The sequence below is a fragment of the Nyctereutes procyonoides genome, unplaced genomic scaffold (assembly GCF_905146905.1).
Source record: "Nyctereutes procyonoides isolate TBG_1078 unplaced genomic scaffold, NYPRO_anot_genome, whole genome shotgun sequence".
Taxonomy (NCBI): Eukaryota; Metazoa; Chordata; class Mammalia; order Carnivora; family Canidae; genus Nyctereutes; species Nyctereutes procyonoides.
This window is the reverse complement of record NW_026575140.1, coordinates 23,784,772-23,800,822: the sequence shown is the minus strand read 5'-3', so window position 1 is coordinate 23,800,822 and position 16,051 is coordinate 23,784,772. Positions and strand designations below refer to the sequence as shown.

Here is a 16,051-nt window from a genome sequence, read left to right as displayed (position 1 = left end):
TGTCATCCACAGTTGTCCCGGACAAACCAGGACAGGTGGCTACCGTGAAAGTGAAGCATGTGGCATCCCCAAAGCACACCAGGAACCCCTCCTCCACCCCCACATCCCCCTGAAAAAGTCCACCAGGCCCCTAATGCTGCTTCTGACTCTGCAGACACTGCAGCAAGGCCAGGACAGAAGGGGCCTGCCAGCAAAAATGCTTCAAGCTCTCAACTACAAAGACAAATTCTGCCACCACCATAGACAGGACTTCTTAGGAGCCAGCTGTGGGAGAAGAGAAGGATACCAAGACTGACGGAGCTCACCTCAGGAGCGCCAGCACCTCACAGGTCCCAAGGACGAACGTGAACAGGCCAATACATGAACACTCTGAGGAACCCCTTCCATCTAAGTAAATTCTTATCAAGTCTCTACTCAAACAGTACAGAGACTACTACACCCATCACTGACATGAGATTCTAAAGGTTTTTTTTAAAGGCACAATAAAAACTACTGCTATGAATGGAAAATCTGGTCTCTCCAATAAAATTGATAAACGCTACCTATGTGTACACAAGCCATGCAGAACAGAAAAAAAAGAGAGAGATGCACATCTTCAAAGACCTGATGGCTCAGTTCCAGAGAGAAGATGCATTAGTGTGGCTTCTGCCCAACAGAAACCACGGGAACGACTTCAAGGCAGTCGGGCTGGGTGTCACGTGTCAAGGTTGCAGCTAACTAAACTCAGAGCCACAGAGCCACATGCAAGGCTCCAGCGGCCAGACCAGGCCGGGAAGCCTGGTGAGCAGGAGGCCCGCCCTCCATACCACTCTTACCATCGCACTTTGTTGCACGTCTGGGTCGCACCGAGTGGCGAGCCTGCCACCATGGGGACCTGGATGGGGCTGTGCTGCTTGTTCGTGACCAGGTCCAGTTTCTCTTCTAATGATTTGCAAGTAGCCTCCAGAGCCTGCAGCTTGGCTTCGATACTATCCAACCGTAAGCAGATTGTCTGGTTAATGGAGTACAGGAATGACTGCAAATGGAAAAAAGAAACTGCTCAGAAGGGATGCTGTGATTGCAGGGTGGCTGCCCAATTCCAAATGCATCTACAGCAACAGAAGTGGCCCTGCATTTTGGCTCCTTTGTTTCAGCAGAAGCACACGCAGACACCAGGACAGGCGCTCCCACTGAGCCAGGGTCACTGCGGAACACCATCCCCAGGCGGGAGCCCAGCCCACAGCAGAACACACAACAGCAGTTCAGGGTGCCGCTTGTGCACGGCAAGCCTGCCACCCAGTGGCCAGCACGGCATCTCCAGCTGCCACTCTGAGGGCTCAGGTACCCTGCACTGGCCCACTTTCTCCCCTGCTTCCTCCCAGCAAGGTCCCTGGCAGCCCACCCTCGGCCTGGAGAGCCCCTTGTTTCCTGTGACAGTCATAGCCACCCCCACCCCCAGCCCCCACCTCCAGGCTGAGCCAACCAGCCACACACCCACGCCCGCACCCAGGAACGCCTCGCACTGGTCCCCACAGCTGGCCACAGCCTGGGCAATGCTCTACAAATGGGAATTTGCTTGTCCTCTTCTCTCCCACCCTCAACTTTGGGGCGGGGGGGAAGGGGAGGAATGCCCGTAGCAGACACCTTGGGGAATGTAGGGACAGGGGACAGGAGCGGGGCTGTGGGGGCCGTGAGTGCACGTGTAGCCAACTGAGCTTCTCAAGAACCAACATGCTTGTGTCTTGGCCAGCCATGGGTTGATCACAGCCCTGTGATAGCAGTGGCCCCCAGCCCAAGTGGATTCCTCACCACAGAGCTGCAAAGGCACAGGGAAGTCCCGTCTTCACCAACTCTGAGAGGGCCATGTGGGAAACCCCTCCGGGTCGGTGGACCACCCTCCGTGGGGCCCCAGGTACAAGGGTGCGGGCAGCCCTGGCAGCTCTTACCTTGATGGAGGGGTCCTGGCAGTTGATCTCCAGGCGCTGGCGCTTCAGAGCCGGCTCGTCATCGTCTGCCACCACATGGTTCTCTAGCACGACTGCAAACCGACGCAGACACAGCAAGTGTGAGCACTGCGGCTGCCGCCACCCTTCACCCATGTGGCTCAGCCTCCCATCCCCAGGCACCAGACTCTGTCCTAGCTCCTGCCACTCTGAGACTCCGCACACAGGAGCCAGCACCTCTGCCCCAGGGCTTCCAGCTTCACAAAACCCAAGAACAGTGAGGCCTTCTCTTCAGTTCAAGGCCTGTCCATTGGCTACCTCATTTGAAAATCAAACCCACAGTGTGCATATCACCTTCCTAGGCTCAGACGAGACATGGCCATACCGCAAGCACTCCCTGCCAAGGTGCTGCTACGCCCAGCTCCTGCCCCCCCACAGTGGCTCCACCCACGGTCAGGGCCGGCCCCCTTCCTTCTATCCCAAGTTCACTACAAGCACAGCACCAAAGATAAACACAAACACCAGAACTGTCCACAATCACATCATCTCTGTGAACCACACTTCTCTCCATTCCTGAACCTTGGCCGCAGATCGCCAACCCAGAAACAGACTTGCAGTTGTGGACAGAATGTCCCAATTCAGCATTTGTCCTCAGGGATTACCATGAGGACCTTCCCACATCACTGCAGTATTTTCCCTTGTCCTCTCCTTGCCTGGAGTTGCCAGTGTCCACTGCACAGAGTATTTCTCCTTCATCCTGCACTGCCACACATGGACATCTGTCACTTGGCCCTCCTGCTTAGTGGCTTCAACTCACTTTCTGATGGTCATATGAGTTTGGGAATGTATTTTACAGAGTGAGTACTGGTGAGTGGGACCATACCAGTGTACATGTGGAACATGAGCAGAAGCATGTTTGCCATGGCATTCATGGGAATAAGCCAGAGCGCACGTACACTTTGGGGCATCATTCATCCCACCTTTCAAGTGCACCCCACATTCCAGTCAAGCAGGACAGACTGGCTGTGACAGGTACCACCATCTGCCTTGCTCAGACAATGCTGTCTGAGCACATCCCTGCTCCTCCACAGCCCTCCCAGAACCATCAAATGCCCAGCCACCTCCACTCAGGGAGACTGAGTCACCTTCCCTGCAGCCCCGTGTGGATGCTAGAACTCAAACCAGCTCCCACTGTGATCCCAGCTGTGGCACAATGCCTCTCCCTTGCTGCCTTCACACAAAGCTGTCCACATCTGTCCTCCTTATCTGTTGAGGGAGGCTTCAGGGAGAGCCAGGTGCCCTGTCCCCACCTCGATCAAAGCATTACAGGTTGACAGGTTGTGCACACTGAGGTTCCAAATCAGAATCTCGATTTGTTTCGTGCCAATGCCTTGAAGCCTGTACATACTAGATGACTCATCACAAAACCCCAAAATTTAAAGATGATGATTAGTCCCGTGGCTCAAACACAAACCCTTCATGCATCCTAGATAAGAGCTGTAAACTGATTTCCTAGAGGTAAATTATCTGTATCTGCAGAAACAAGCCAAGGACCAACAAAACAAGAATTACCCTGCCTACCAAAAGGTTTGGCGAAGCACACTGTGGGTCATGGGCAGCAGGGAATGCTCAACCACCTCCATAGAAATGTGTGGAAATCAATGCCCATTTAATTAAGTAAAAGGAAAAATCCATGCCTACAAGTGTTTGTGGTTAGCAAAACACAAGTTCTCAAAAACTTTCATCTATTTACTACCATTGGAAACTGGTGAACTGTCCAAGGACTGGAAGACAGAGATCCTGGCAGTCATTATTCCAGTTCTTTTAATTTGCTGAATAGGAAGCAAGTCCAGTGAGGTTCAGCAACTTGTCCAGAGCCACACAGCTAGTTCCTATAATTATGGAAAAGATGACCTGCAGCAGCATGAAGTACTTCCAGCTTTAAGCAAAGGGCAGCAGAGCGACGCGTCAAAGGAAGTGTGTCCACGGCGGATGATGGAGGAGGACATGCCAGCGTTCCAGCAACAACCTTTTTTTTTTTTTTAATTTATTTATGATAGTCACAGAGAGAGAGAGAGAGGTAGAGACACAGGCAGAGGGAGAAGCAGGCTCCATGCACCGGGAGCCTGACGTGGGATTCGATCCCGGGTCTCCAGGATCGCGCCCTGGGCCAAAGGCAGACGCCAAACCGCTGCACCACCCAGGGATCCCCAGCAACAACCTTCTATGGGTGGTACAGTTGCAAATATACTTCCTTCTTCATCCTTTGCTATATTTACACACATTGCCTGCATTGCTTTTTATAATTTTGCACACATTACTTTTAGAATTACATAAAAGAACTCAATGTTCATTTTAAAGCCAGACCAATCAACTGGAAGGCCAGGCCTGATAAAGTCTGCAAACCTACATCCATGCTAGATAGGTTAAGAGAGTGCAGCTACATGGGGAAGATGTGCAGATGCAGAGAAACCTACACATCTTTGTTTTAAGTGGAAATCAGAAAAAAAGTAGATGTTCATGTCAATAAGCAGTTCTACTGCTAGGATCATGGGACACTTTTATTTCTCCTACTTGTTTAACTACTTCTAAATTTTAAAAGTTTGTATTTTAGAAATGAAGGACAAAATCATCTCCATCTTAAGCCCACTCTGAAGGCAAACACATGTATGCACCATGGTATTTGCTGGGTGTGTGCAAGCTCTTCTGGACGAGGTATTGGAAGCTTTCTGTGTACGAAGGCCTCAGAGAGCCGTGCACATAATGGTCTCATCAAACAGTCAATAAACTATAGTCCCCAGTTATGTAAGGAACACAGACTGGACAAAACCAAGGTTAGAAATGGTTTTTCTAAGCCTTATTTGAACTATAATCTCCAGAGAAACAATTTATTAAGTTAACAGTCCAGAATTCTAATTGTTCTAAAAAGGTTTAAAATTTATGTAATTGAAACATTTTTATTTTATAACATCTCAGTGTGTTTTCTAAAGGAACAGTCATTCACCTACCAAAATACGAAGTTATTTTTTAAATTTTTATGGGCAGTGATAGTGGTTCTCTTATGTATGCATGTATGTATGCATGTATGTATGTATGTATTTATCTCAGTGGCATCTAAGGCATGGTGCTAATGAGGCCAAGGCTGCAAGTTCTCACTCTCAACAAATTGGTCAGCTTTCACAGAAAAGACTGGTCACACAGCTACACTCACAGGCCCTAACTTTGTCCAATGACTTGACAGGCTCTTGATCTCACCAGCCAATAGGTGACAGCAGTTCTTACAAGCAAAGTAGAGGCAAAATAAGGAAAAAGGCACAGCATTTCTGAAGGAGTGCCTCTATTTCTTTGTGACCGCTCATTTAATTCTAAAATCATTTACACTGCTCTCCCTTCCAGACCACAACTACGTTCCGAATGAAGTTTTTTCTCTTATTTTTCAAATGAATTTTTTTCAGTTAATATATCAAACAGATCATAAAAGATACACATCTTCCTACTTTCTTAAGAGATTTCTAAATCCTCTTTTCTGTGGGGGGAAAAAAAGTCAGCATTTCAATCCTACTATTCCAAAAATAATAACCAGGCAACTATAAGACCCAGTGATTTTGTTGTGTGCACTTCTCACTTCAAACATTAAAAAAGAGAAGAAAGAAAAAGAAATTTACAAAGAAATCTTCTAAAATAAATGTATAGACAAAGATTTTTCATAGATAGAATTCCTCAATTTTACAGTTTCTTTTATAAAGAGTCTTCTCAAAACAAATATTTAAAGTTTCAAAGTAGATGTGTGCTGTTAGCATCATTAAGAAAAATTACCAGCCTTAACAAAAGTACAGGAATAAAGTTGTTCTCACACACAGTCAATGAAAGAATCAATAAACATTTCTGGGAAATCTGTCAGTGTCTTATCAAAATTTTGAACATACAGAGCAATTCTACTTCTGGGAACTTACCCTACAAAAATATTTGCCAAGAGATCCCAGCAAGGCTCTCTGCTGCAGGGCATACAGGGAGGGAAAACAGTGCACACAAGGTAAATGGTGTGTATGGGAAAGAGGTCCAGCGGTTGGGCTACACCTGAGGCAGATTTGTCCACACCAACAAAGCAAGGTTTCTAATGTGCATTACAGAATGGATTGTAAAGGCAGGAAACTGTAAGGAGGAAAGCTGTGGAAGCCTGAGTGTCACAGGACTGCTGCAGGCGGGTGCTGGGGGGCTGCCCCTCAGGATGGATGGATGTGGCGCTGATATGTCCACCCTCCATGCCTAGCACATGTATCACTTCTTCTCTTACTTTACTTTTAAAGGAAAGAAAATTTCTGGAAGTGCTTCTGGATTTGTGAAGAAGAGAGTATAAGAATCCACCTACTGTCCCACAGCGCCGTACCTGGGTGACCAGGACTCAGGTCTTCCACAGCAATCTGCACCACATCCGCCAGATCCTGTTCTGACATCATCCAGAGAGAGAAGAGAGTGGCCGGTGAGGGGGCAGGAATCAGATTCACGGAGGACTGGGTTTCTGCCACCTACAAAATCAAGACAGACAGGGAGATCACGATCGTGACCTGGGACGTGAGACAAACTACTAAGCAGGTGTATCTCAGAGCACGTCAGGTGCTGCGCAAGGTTTAATACAGGGCTCTCCTGGCTTCAGACCACCACATGGCAGTGTTCTCTGAGAAGCCGGAAGCAGTTCGCAAACCCTGCTGTCTCCATCTTTGCCCACTAGACCAGCCCCTACCTGACGGTCTCCCACTTCCTTGGTCCACTCCCTACGCCACCTCCCAAGCCAGCTTCTTGTGATGGCCTGACCAGGCCATCCCCATGCTGGTAGTCTCAGTGGGCCCCTGCCTTCCACGGAAGTACACTTGCCCATCATCAACCTGTATTGCACCCGGGAGGACTACTGCATGCCCACTGCTGTTCTCCAACTGGAACACGCACCCCGCTTCCTGGATTTTACCTGAGTGGACCCTTCCTCTCCAAGGGTGCTCCCATATTCCCTTTCTGCTACTCAAAGTGCCCCCCCGCCAACTAAGTGCCTCTGTTTTGCTTTCTTCTGGCTTCCAGAGCAGACCCAAACCACAGCACCACCTCACAACCATGGCCCTGGGAGCACTGCTGTCCTGTTACCCTCAAGGGCAGGGGTTTGAGCCATCATCCCTGAGCCAAAAACCATATCTGGAACAGGCAGTTCCTTTATTCTTGCTCCTGAAACACTTTGATTAGGTCAAGAAGGACCTTATCTTCCAAAACAAAAATGAGTTCACGTTATGCCAGATATGGGCTATCTATACACAGATCTAAACATACTACTTAAAAACAGGATGTCCTGGAGATCTTTAGGATCAATGTCACCATAATATTTTCACATATTATACTTTATGTTTTAATTATTTGTAAATAAATATTTTTAAAATAAACCATTTATTGATCTTTCCACAACCTGGCTCCATGTTCTTTGGGGGCAGGAGCAATGCCCTCCATTCTGTGGCACAGTTCCTCTCACCACTGAAGTGCTCACAGCCCCCAATCACCATTCCTGTGGGGCAGGAGGAGTCAAATTAACTTTCAGATCACCTACTTTCAACTAGGGGCCTAATGACATCTCCTTTTATTTTATTTTTTTTTAATTTTTTATTTATTTATTTATGATAGTCACAGCGAGAGAGAGAGGCAGAGACACAGGCAGAGGGAGAAGCAGGCTCCATGCACCAGAAGCCCGACGTGGGATTCGATCCCGGGTCGCCAGGATCGCGCCCCGGGCCAAAGGCAGGCGCTAAACCGCTGCGCCACCCAGGGATCCCGACATCTCCTTTTAATAAGTAAGTCCAAGAGGCATGAAGTTAAATTTGGAGGTGTCACACACATTCTTATATCCTTTAAATAGTGTGGCTCTTCTCCTTCAACCAGATTTAAAATTTATAGAACTTCTTAGAGACAAAATTTGTAAAAGGAGGAACTCATATGTTAAGCTCCTACGTTAAACTTTCCTTTATAGAGTATGTGTAACATTTTTACATAAATGCACGATCAAATATAAGATCGCAAAGGCATTTTTATTCACAGCTAATACACCTGACACAACACTGAATGAAGTACTCAAGCACCAACGGTCCTCAACAAAGGAGACTAACCCTAACTGATGACACACTATGGGGAAGGGAAAGGAGGCCTCCCCAGGCACCAGGACACAGTGCCGTAAGTTTCCAACCCTCCCCAACCCCCCCCCCCATAAAAACATATGAGCAACTAGGATAGTAAGAACAAACTCCAGGTCAACATCCACAACAAGATTGAGTGATGAGGTGTTCCTAATGAGCCCCAAAATACCAGCAAGTTGGGATAAACCACTGAGAGCTACAAGATCACTGTGGTGGAAGCAGGGATGAAGCAGGAAGCAGAAAGAAGCAATCGGTCCACCTGATGACAGCAGCTGCAACCAGGAGGTGAGCAGAGTCCAAGGGCAGAAAACTGCAAAGGCCTTTGCAGAAGCATCCAGAAGGCCTAGGACAGTCTGGGCCCCAGGAACTTTCAGAGCTAATTATCCTCCCTTCTAGGCTAAATACACTAAAAAGAAATGACTAGGAATAGAATACCAGATGTATAGGACAGGGAAAAGTGAGAGGAAAATGAAAGTCTGATTGGTGGGAATGAAATGAAAGGTGGGAGAGAAAGGGGCACCTGGCTGGTTCAGCTGGTATAGCATGTGACTCTTGATCTCAGTGTTGTAAGTTCAAGCCCCATGTTAGGTGTAGAGCCTACTTTAGAAAGGGGGGGGGGGATGGGGGAGAAAATCAAAGCCAGGAGAGCTCAGAAAATAAACTGCTGCATTTTAAAACTTTCTAAAATCAATAGAATATAGAGCTCTAGAACAATGAAATTAGAAAAAACTATTCTAAATCATGCTTGCCTTCTAAATATTCAGGAAAATTAATTCCACATGAAAATGAACAACAGAAAACACTGAAGTCCAATCTCATGCAAAGATAATACATTTTAAAAGAGAATAAGGAGGAAAATAATGCCACTAAAGACCATGAAAGCATGCTTTGAGGGACAAGGTTCACGGTGAACCCTAAGCCAGCATTACAAAGTACAAAAGTGCAGGGATAGAACCCAAGAGGGTCAGAGATGAAGGAAACCAGAAGGAACCAGGCACGGGAAATGAGAAGTGGAGGAAAATTTTAAGAATAAGAGATGAAAGAAAATAGTTCAAGAAAGAGGAGCACAAACAGTGGGCAAAGATGGCCTAGTGGACGTGGAGGCGGCGGCTCCAGGAGGGAAAAGCAGGGCAAAGCCCAAGGACAGAGTGCCCAAGAGTGTGAGTCAAGGCAACTCCCTGGAAGGGGGAAACTCTGAAACTACTTATGAAAGAGACACATCACAAACTTGGGGGGGGGGGGGGGGAGTGAAGACGGATACCCAATCCCAAGATACATTCTAATGAAAACATTATTGAGAGAAAAGAGAGAAATTTCTTTACACATCCAAGCTAAAAGACCAGGTGACTTAAAGTAGGGGGAAAAATTAATTATCAAACTACAACAACAACAACAAAATAGACTAACATAACTAAGATACTCAAAGAAACATGAGGCAAGAATTTTATATCCAGACAAAATGACTTTCAAGTGTAAAGGTAGCAAACATTTATAAACATCTAGTACTCAGGAGGGTATTCCATAAACCCTTCCTGAAAAAACTGCGAGAAAACAAACCTTAGAAAACCAAAATCACTTGAAGAGACAACATAAGAACCGGTTAGTGGCAAGAATTCCAGACTTACAAACAGAACTAAGTGAAGAATATAAAGGAAAAACACTGTACACAAGAGTCCTATGCCCACTGATATACATATAATTTTAACTGTTTAAAATGGGGAGAAAAATTGGAAGAATGTACACAAAATAAATACCAACAACTTTCTGTGATCACACTGACTGGTGGCATTGGAATTCCTTCCTGAGAACACCCTATGTGCAGATAAGGACTTCCGGGATATTCCAACTCTATCATTCTTTGACTCCTTGGGAACCAGGAAAGTGGAACCAGAGGTCAGACAACACCCTGGGGCTGTGCATTGGGTCGCAAGTACGAACAAATGTGCTGTATGTCTGCACACACACTCTAATTCTCTAAAAAGAAAGAATTCACCAAAAAGGCAAAGAAACAGTGGTCGAATCAGGAGCAATGTGTGTCCCGAGAGCCCACACTGTGATGCTTAAATACCACTTTTTCACCAGAAGAAATCCGGGCTTCCAGGACTACTGAGTCCAGGTCTGGGACAAGGATGACGCAGAGTGAGCCCGGAACACCTGGCCAGGCCAGAGGTAAGGAAGCTATGACAGATATTGGGGTCGCCGCAGAGGGCGCAGAGTCAACATGAAGCAGCTCCTCCTCGCCAAAGAGGAAAGAAACACTGACCATCAACAAGGTTACCCATGTCAGTGGACTCAAAAAACTATTTTTAAGTTCATGACCTCATGATACTAACAACACAGAAGGTCAGCTTCGGAAGGTGCTATGAACCCAGTCATTAACTATTAACATTGATGATAAAAACAAAGAATTGGACACTTATCCTGCTTTCTACCTAAACTGTGCCACAGAGAAAACAGTCCCATGGTAAGAAGCATCTCTGCATGGAAGTATTGCCACTAAGAAACGAAGGAGTGACTTTGCAAGAAAGTCACTTTCTTGGTTTATTGGAACCAATAAACCTAATGAAAAATGAGCATATAAAATGAGAGGGAATTTACAGAAAAAAGAAGGCACAAGGCTTTTGAACATGAGAACTCAACCCTTCACGCAATTTATAAACTGCAAAGTTAAACAAGACATCATCTTCCACCATCAGACAGGGGAGCACCACTGTGTTTCCCAGGAGGGTGAGGGGTGGGCACGCTCCAATGTTTCCAGGGCCAACGTAGATGGGTATGGCTCCTTCCAGGGCAGCAGGCAAGGGCAATTACGATGCCAATGGCCATGGCCTAGACCCACATACCACTCAGGAATCCTTCCAGCACCCACATTCATATCCACGTTGCAGAGATCCGCAGACCCACAGAACCCATAATAACGGAGGTGTTGCTTTAGATGCAAAAGAGGGACTGTGGACTATGTGTCCATCAACAGGGAGTTTTTAAAACAAGGCACACACAATGGACACACCAAGCAGTTGTGTGTAAGAATGAGGCGGATGCCTCTAAGAAACACCTCCCAAGACGTGGAATTACATGAACATTAAGCAGGGCAGAAGTGTATAGCATGCTTTTTTCTTAAAGACATAGGCTAAGTATGCACAGACTATTCCTGGGACATACAAGGGACAGGAAATTATTTTTCCCTTTTCACCTTTTTATAATATCTGCATTTTTATTCTGTGCATTTATCACCTTTTCAGAAATAAAAAGCACTTTTTAAAAATGGTCAAATAGGGGCACATGGATGGCTCAGTCAGTTAAGCATCCTGCTCAATCTCAGCTCAGGTCTTGATCTCAGGGTCATGAGTTCGAGCCCCACACCCAGTGTGGAGCCTACTTGAAAAAAAAGAGGAAAAAAATATTGGTCATCTAAACATGGGCATAAACTGCTAGGGATTCCCCATTCCGGCCTCAATTGCAGAGTAGAGTTCTGAATGCTGCTGCCTGTGCTCATCCGTGGGAGGGAGATCTAGTGGGCAGAGCGGACATGGGAGCCTGTCAGATGTGAAGAAACAGGTGTTGTGCTACCTCTGTGTCCTCTGAAGATGACCTCTAAGAACTCCTCATGCCATAAACTCGGTCTTCCTTTGTCCAAATCAAGAACCTAAGTGAAGACTGTTAAAGGACACAGTGAATCGCTTAATGTAGGCAGTAAGACCTCAGTGAGATAATACCACGCACCCAAGCTTTGAGGGGTGGATTTAAACGTTTTCAGGTCGCAGACTGCTTTCAAAATCTAAAACAAAACAAAACACTATGAGCTCTTTTCCAGGAAAAAAAAAAAAAAAAAAAAGCACAGAGAGACAAAATTGTGCCAAGTTTCGGAGCTTCACCCACACCAACCATAGCTGCGTATCCCAGAAGCTGTTCTCCTGATGCTCGGGGTAAGAGTCCTCATTTCCTGGGACGTGAGGCCACCAGGCAGACGCCCCCCACCCCCTACCCCAGCCACTCCTGCAGCATGCTGTAGCCAAGTGACCAGTTCTCGCTGATGGGATTTAAGTGCAGACATGGTGCATGGCAACTTCCAGGACACCTCTTTACAGGGCAGCTGGTATGTGGCCATGGCCCTCCCACTTGTCCTCCTGCTGCTGGACTCCAGAGATGAGGGTGGGACAGAAAGAACTAGAAGAGCAGAGCAAAGAACAAGACGGAAGCTGCCACATGTCCCAGAACTACCAGCCTCAGACTTCCCTCATCGGAAAATAACCAACCACCTGCACTAAACAGCATATTCTGGAACCTGTCACACGCAGCCAGGCTTAACCTTAAGTGTGGCACCCTCAAGTCCGTTCAGATGGCCCTGGGTTCACAGGTTCCAGGTTAAATAGCATCCCTCACGAAGGGCTAATGGAAAGTTTTCAAACACCTAGTTCGAGCTTTTTCCTGGTCTCGGAAAGTTCTATGAGCAGCTTAAGAAAATCCTCCAAGTTCACCATAAAAATCCTCAATCCCAAGCTCTTCCCAATGAGGACGCCACACGTTATCCAAGTCGTTTACTCAAAACGGTTCAGCTGCCAGGAGAGAGTCATTTAAAATTCTGCTAACAGTGAAGGTTTGAATAGGAAAAACTAGGGCAACAGGCCCAAGAAAACTGGAGCAGAGTACTACATGCGGCTGCCATTTTGGCAAATTAAATTTACCATTTCTCAGAAGTCCTGGAGGTAGTCCAGTCTTAATACAATAAAGCAGCTGAGCTGAGATTAATGTCAATAATGTCTCTGATGGAAATGACCAGTTCGACCCTAGCAAGCCCATGAAGAGAGCATCTCCCCTGGGGCACATGAAAAAAGGACCCACCAACCCAAATCAACAACCAAAGTGTTCGATCTCAGGAGAATGGTGGAATAAACAATGGCACACCACACTGTAAAACACTACACTCATTAATGTGAGCGAGACTGGTTTAATATGTGAACCAAATGGAAAGATCTCCAGAATATAATACTAACAGAAATATATATATAATATATATATATAAAAGGAAAATTATAGAACAGTACATATATGATCCCAATCCCGTTTTCTAATAACTGCATGCCTGTGGAGTCACAGGTCCATGTGCATGTGTAAAGGCATCATGGTGAACTTCCTGGTATCTGGCAGGGAGGAGGAGTACAGACAACTTTCATCCTTTATCCTCCCTCAGCTGAGTGCTCAGTCTTCTGTAAGCACGTATTATTATCACTATGAAACTGTCCCTCTAAAACCGGTAAGTATTTAGGCAAGTCCAACCACATCAAATCCTGACAAATACCAGGCAACTGCCTCAGCCGGCCATGTGCTCGAATCCACACAGCTCTGGGGGCTCCCGAAGCGCCATTGCCCTGGGCCCTCCCCACCTCACCTCCCTCTCTGCTCCCCCTTCCACATCACAGCCCCTCCTTCCCAGGGTTCAGCTGGCCGTCTTGCTCCTCCCCTTCAGAGCAAACCACCCCCCTAAGAGCTGCCTAGACTTGCTGCCTCCATTCCCTGTAGAACCTAGCCCAATTAGACCAACCAGGTGGGTCCATGCTCCCTGCCAGCAACACTGGCACAGGCTTGCTCCCACCTCCTCCACCTGCCTCTCTCTTGCCTTCCCTTCTCTCTATGGGGGTGCTCATCATCTTCCTGACTTGGCGGGATGCCCAGGCTCAGTGGAGGACCTCTTCTCACTCAGTAGCACTGGAATACCATCTGTGGCTGATGACGCAGGCCCACCCTTCAACTCAGACCTCTCCCGTGAACTCCAGATCCACATAGCCAACAGTGTCCAGGACACCATGCCTGGGTGTCTGGTCTCAGTTTCAACATACCTGAACTGCACTCAATACCCACCTCACAACCACCCTGCTCCTCCGACTCTCCATGTCAAAACCTTCAGTCCTTGGCTCTTGTCCCTCTTACAGCCAAGCTGTAGGCATATCTCTCACTTCATGCACTCTGGCCTCATCTTCTCACATCTGGATTTGTGCACTGGCCTCTGCATAATCCCCCTGCTCTGTCTTTGCCCCATAATTATTCCCAATACCTAGTTAAAAAGCCATGCAGATCACATTAAAACACATGTCAGACCACATCCCTCATCTATTCAAAGCCCACCAAAGGCTTCTTCCTAATTCATGAGCTTCCTGGCACTCTGAAGACAACTGTGTACCAGCTGGCACCCTCCGGTGCCCCTCAGGCTCTCCCCACGGCTCCTTGCTGGACCTGTCCAAGCTCAGAGCCCCAGCCCTCCAACATCCACTGGGCCCTCTGCCACCTAATGCCTCTGCCCCAACACCATCTTCCCAGAGACACAACTACACCCATTCAAAACCCACCATCAGCACCTGCATGGCTCCTTGCTCCCCTCTTCTGCCCTGTCACAAGGCACTGAGAGCCTAACTCACTACATACGCACCTGTCTCCCCTAACTGGAAGAGAAGCTCCAGGAATTTCAATCACTTTGCTCCCTGCCTAGCACAGAGCCTGGCACACACTGGGCCACGACAAGCACCTGGATGATAAATCCACTGGACTTATCGGTGGGGTCACACATCAATGCAGAACTAGGACTGTCAGCATGTCTACTTAAGAGCCAGAGAGTAAAGTCTTCAAAGTACTGGATCTATGTCTTGGTTCCAATAAAGTCTAGACTATAATTAAGTCCCAAGTCTGTTTAGTTTATGACAGCGACCTTCATGTGAACGGCACTTTCAGTTGTTAACAATGAAAATACAGCAAACTGCTCATCAGTTTCAGCAGCAGACACTAGCAGCTGTTCATCAGCTGAAATACAGAACCACAAATTTATTTTTAATTTTGCTAATTTTTAAATATTTTGGATACCCCAAAAATAAAACCACAAGGCCATTAAAACAGGAATAAAAGAAAAGCTACTGTAATTGAGCATGCAACTTGACTTTAGCAGTAAAGGTTAAAGCACAAAATGCTATGGACAGACTATCAGCTTTAAAAAAAAAAAGATTTTATTCATTTATGAGAGACAGAGACAGAGAGAGACAGAGAGATGCAGAGACAAATGCAGAGGGAGAAGCAGCCTCCATACAGGGAGCCTGATGAGGGACTCGATCCTGGGACTCCGGGATCATGCCCTATGCCAAAGGCAGATGCTCAACCGCTGAGCCACCCAGGCATCCCGGACTATCAGCTTTCATTAGGAAAAAGGCAGCAAGAAAAAAATAAGCAAAACAAAGAAAGCCTCCTTATGTCTACGCTGGGATCTTCTGGCACCACAAGAACAACATCACTTGGTCTGTCTCAGGGGTCACATGTACAGGTTTCTTTTTCCCACCAGTTTTTTTAGGGCAGAAATTCTTTGCAAAGCTGTTTCTTTTTTTTTAATATTTTATTTATTTATTCATAGAGACACAGAGAGAGAGAGAGAGAGGCAGAGACACAGGCAGGAGAAGCAGGCACCATGCAGGGAGCCAGATGTGGGACTCGATCCAGGGTCTCCAGGATCACGCCCTGGGCTGCAGGCGGTGCTAAACCACCAAGCCACCAGGGCTGCCCGCAAAGCTGTTTCTTATATTAACCCCTAAACAAAGCTCTGATGCTGAATCTGTCTTGGATGAGGGTCTTTCCACACAACCTCCCACAGCAGCAAAGTGACTCTGTGCTACTACTGTAGGCTACCCACCATCAGATACACACAGCGTGGCCAGCGGAAGAGGCACAGTTACGCGGGAGAAAGTCAGGCACAACCCTAGCTTGGAGGGGCCTCAAAATAGACTACTGGTGTGACTTCACACTGTCCATGACGAAGATGTGAACTGAATGAACAATTCTGAGGGTAGGAGCGTCCCTACACGAGTCCAAGAGTCTCAGGGTGCCACCACCCGAATGGATGCTGAGCCCTGAAACGGCAGTGCAGACGAGGACCGCCAGCACGGAGGTCCTGCAGCCTGCCCAGCGCCCCTAGAGCCACCGCCTCTCATC

At 47.1% G+C, this 16,051-nt stretch overlaps 1 protein-coding gene across 4 annotated transcripts in view; it reads right to left on the bottom strand.

Annotated features, from left to right (window-relative positions):
- The window catches only part of BANP (BTG3 associated nuclear protein), a 105,780-nt gene that overhangs the window by 73,137 nt on the left and 16,592 nt on the right, over positions 1-16,051 (bottom strand). For all 4 annotated transcript variants that reach the window (XM_055305159.1, XM_055305160.1, XM_055305161.1 and 1 more), the window contains exons 2-4: positions 6,310-6,448; positions 1,926-2,017; positions 816-1,015 (exon numbers count right to left, since the gene is read on the bottom strand). In XM_055305159.1, the coding sequence (XP_055161134.1) occupies positions 816-1,015; positions 1,926-2,017; positions 6,310-6,379 (362 nt within the window). In that variant the 5' untranslated portion in view covers positions 6,380-6,448. The remainder of the gene's footprint in view (positions 1-815; positions 1,016-1,925; positions 2,018-6,309; positions 6,449-16,051) is intronic.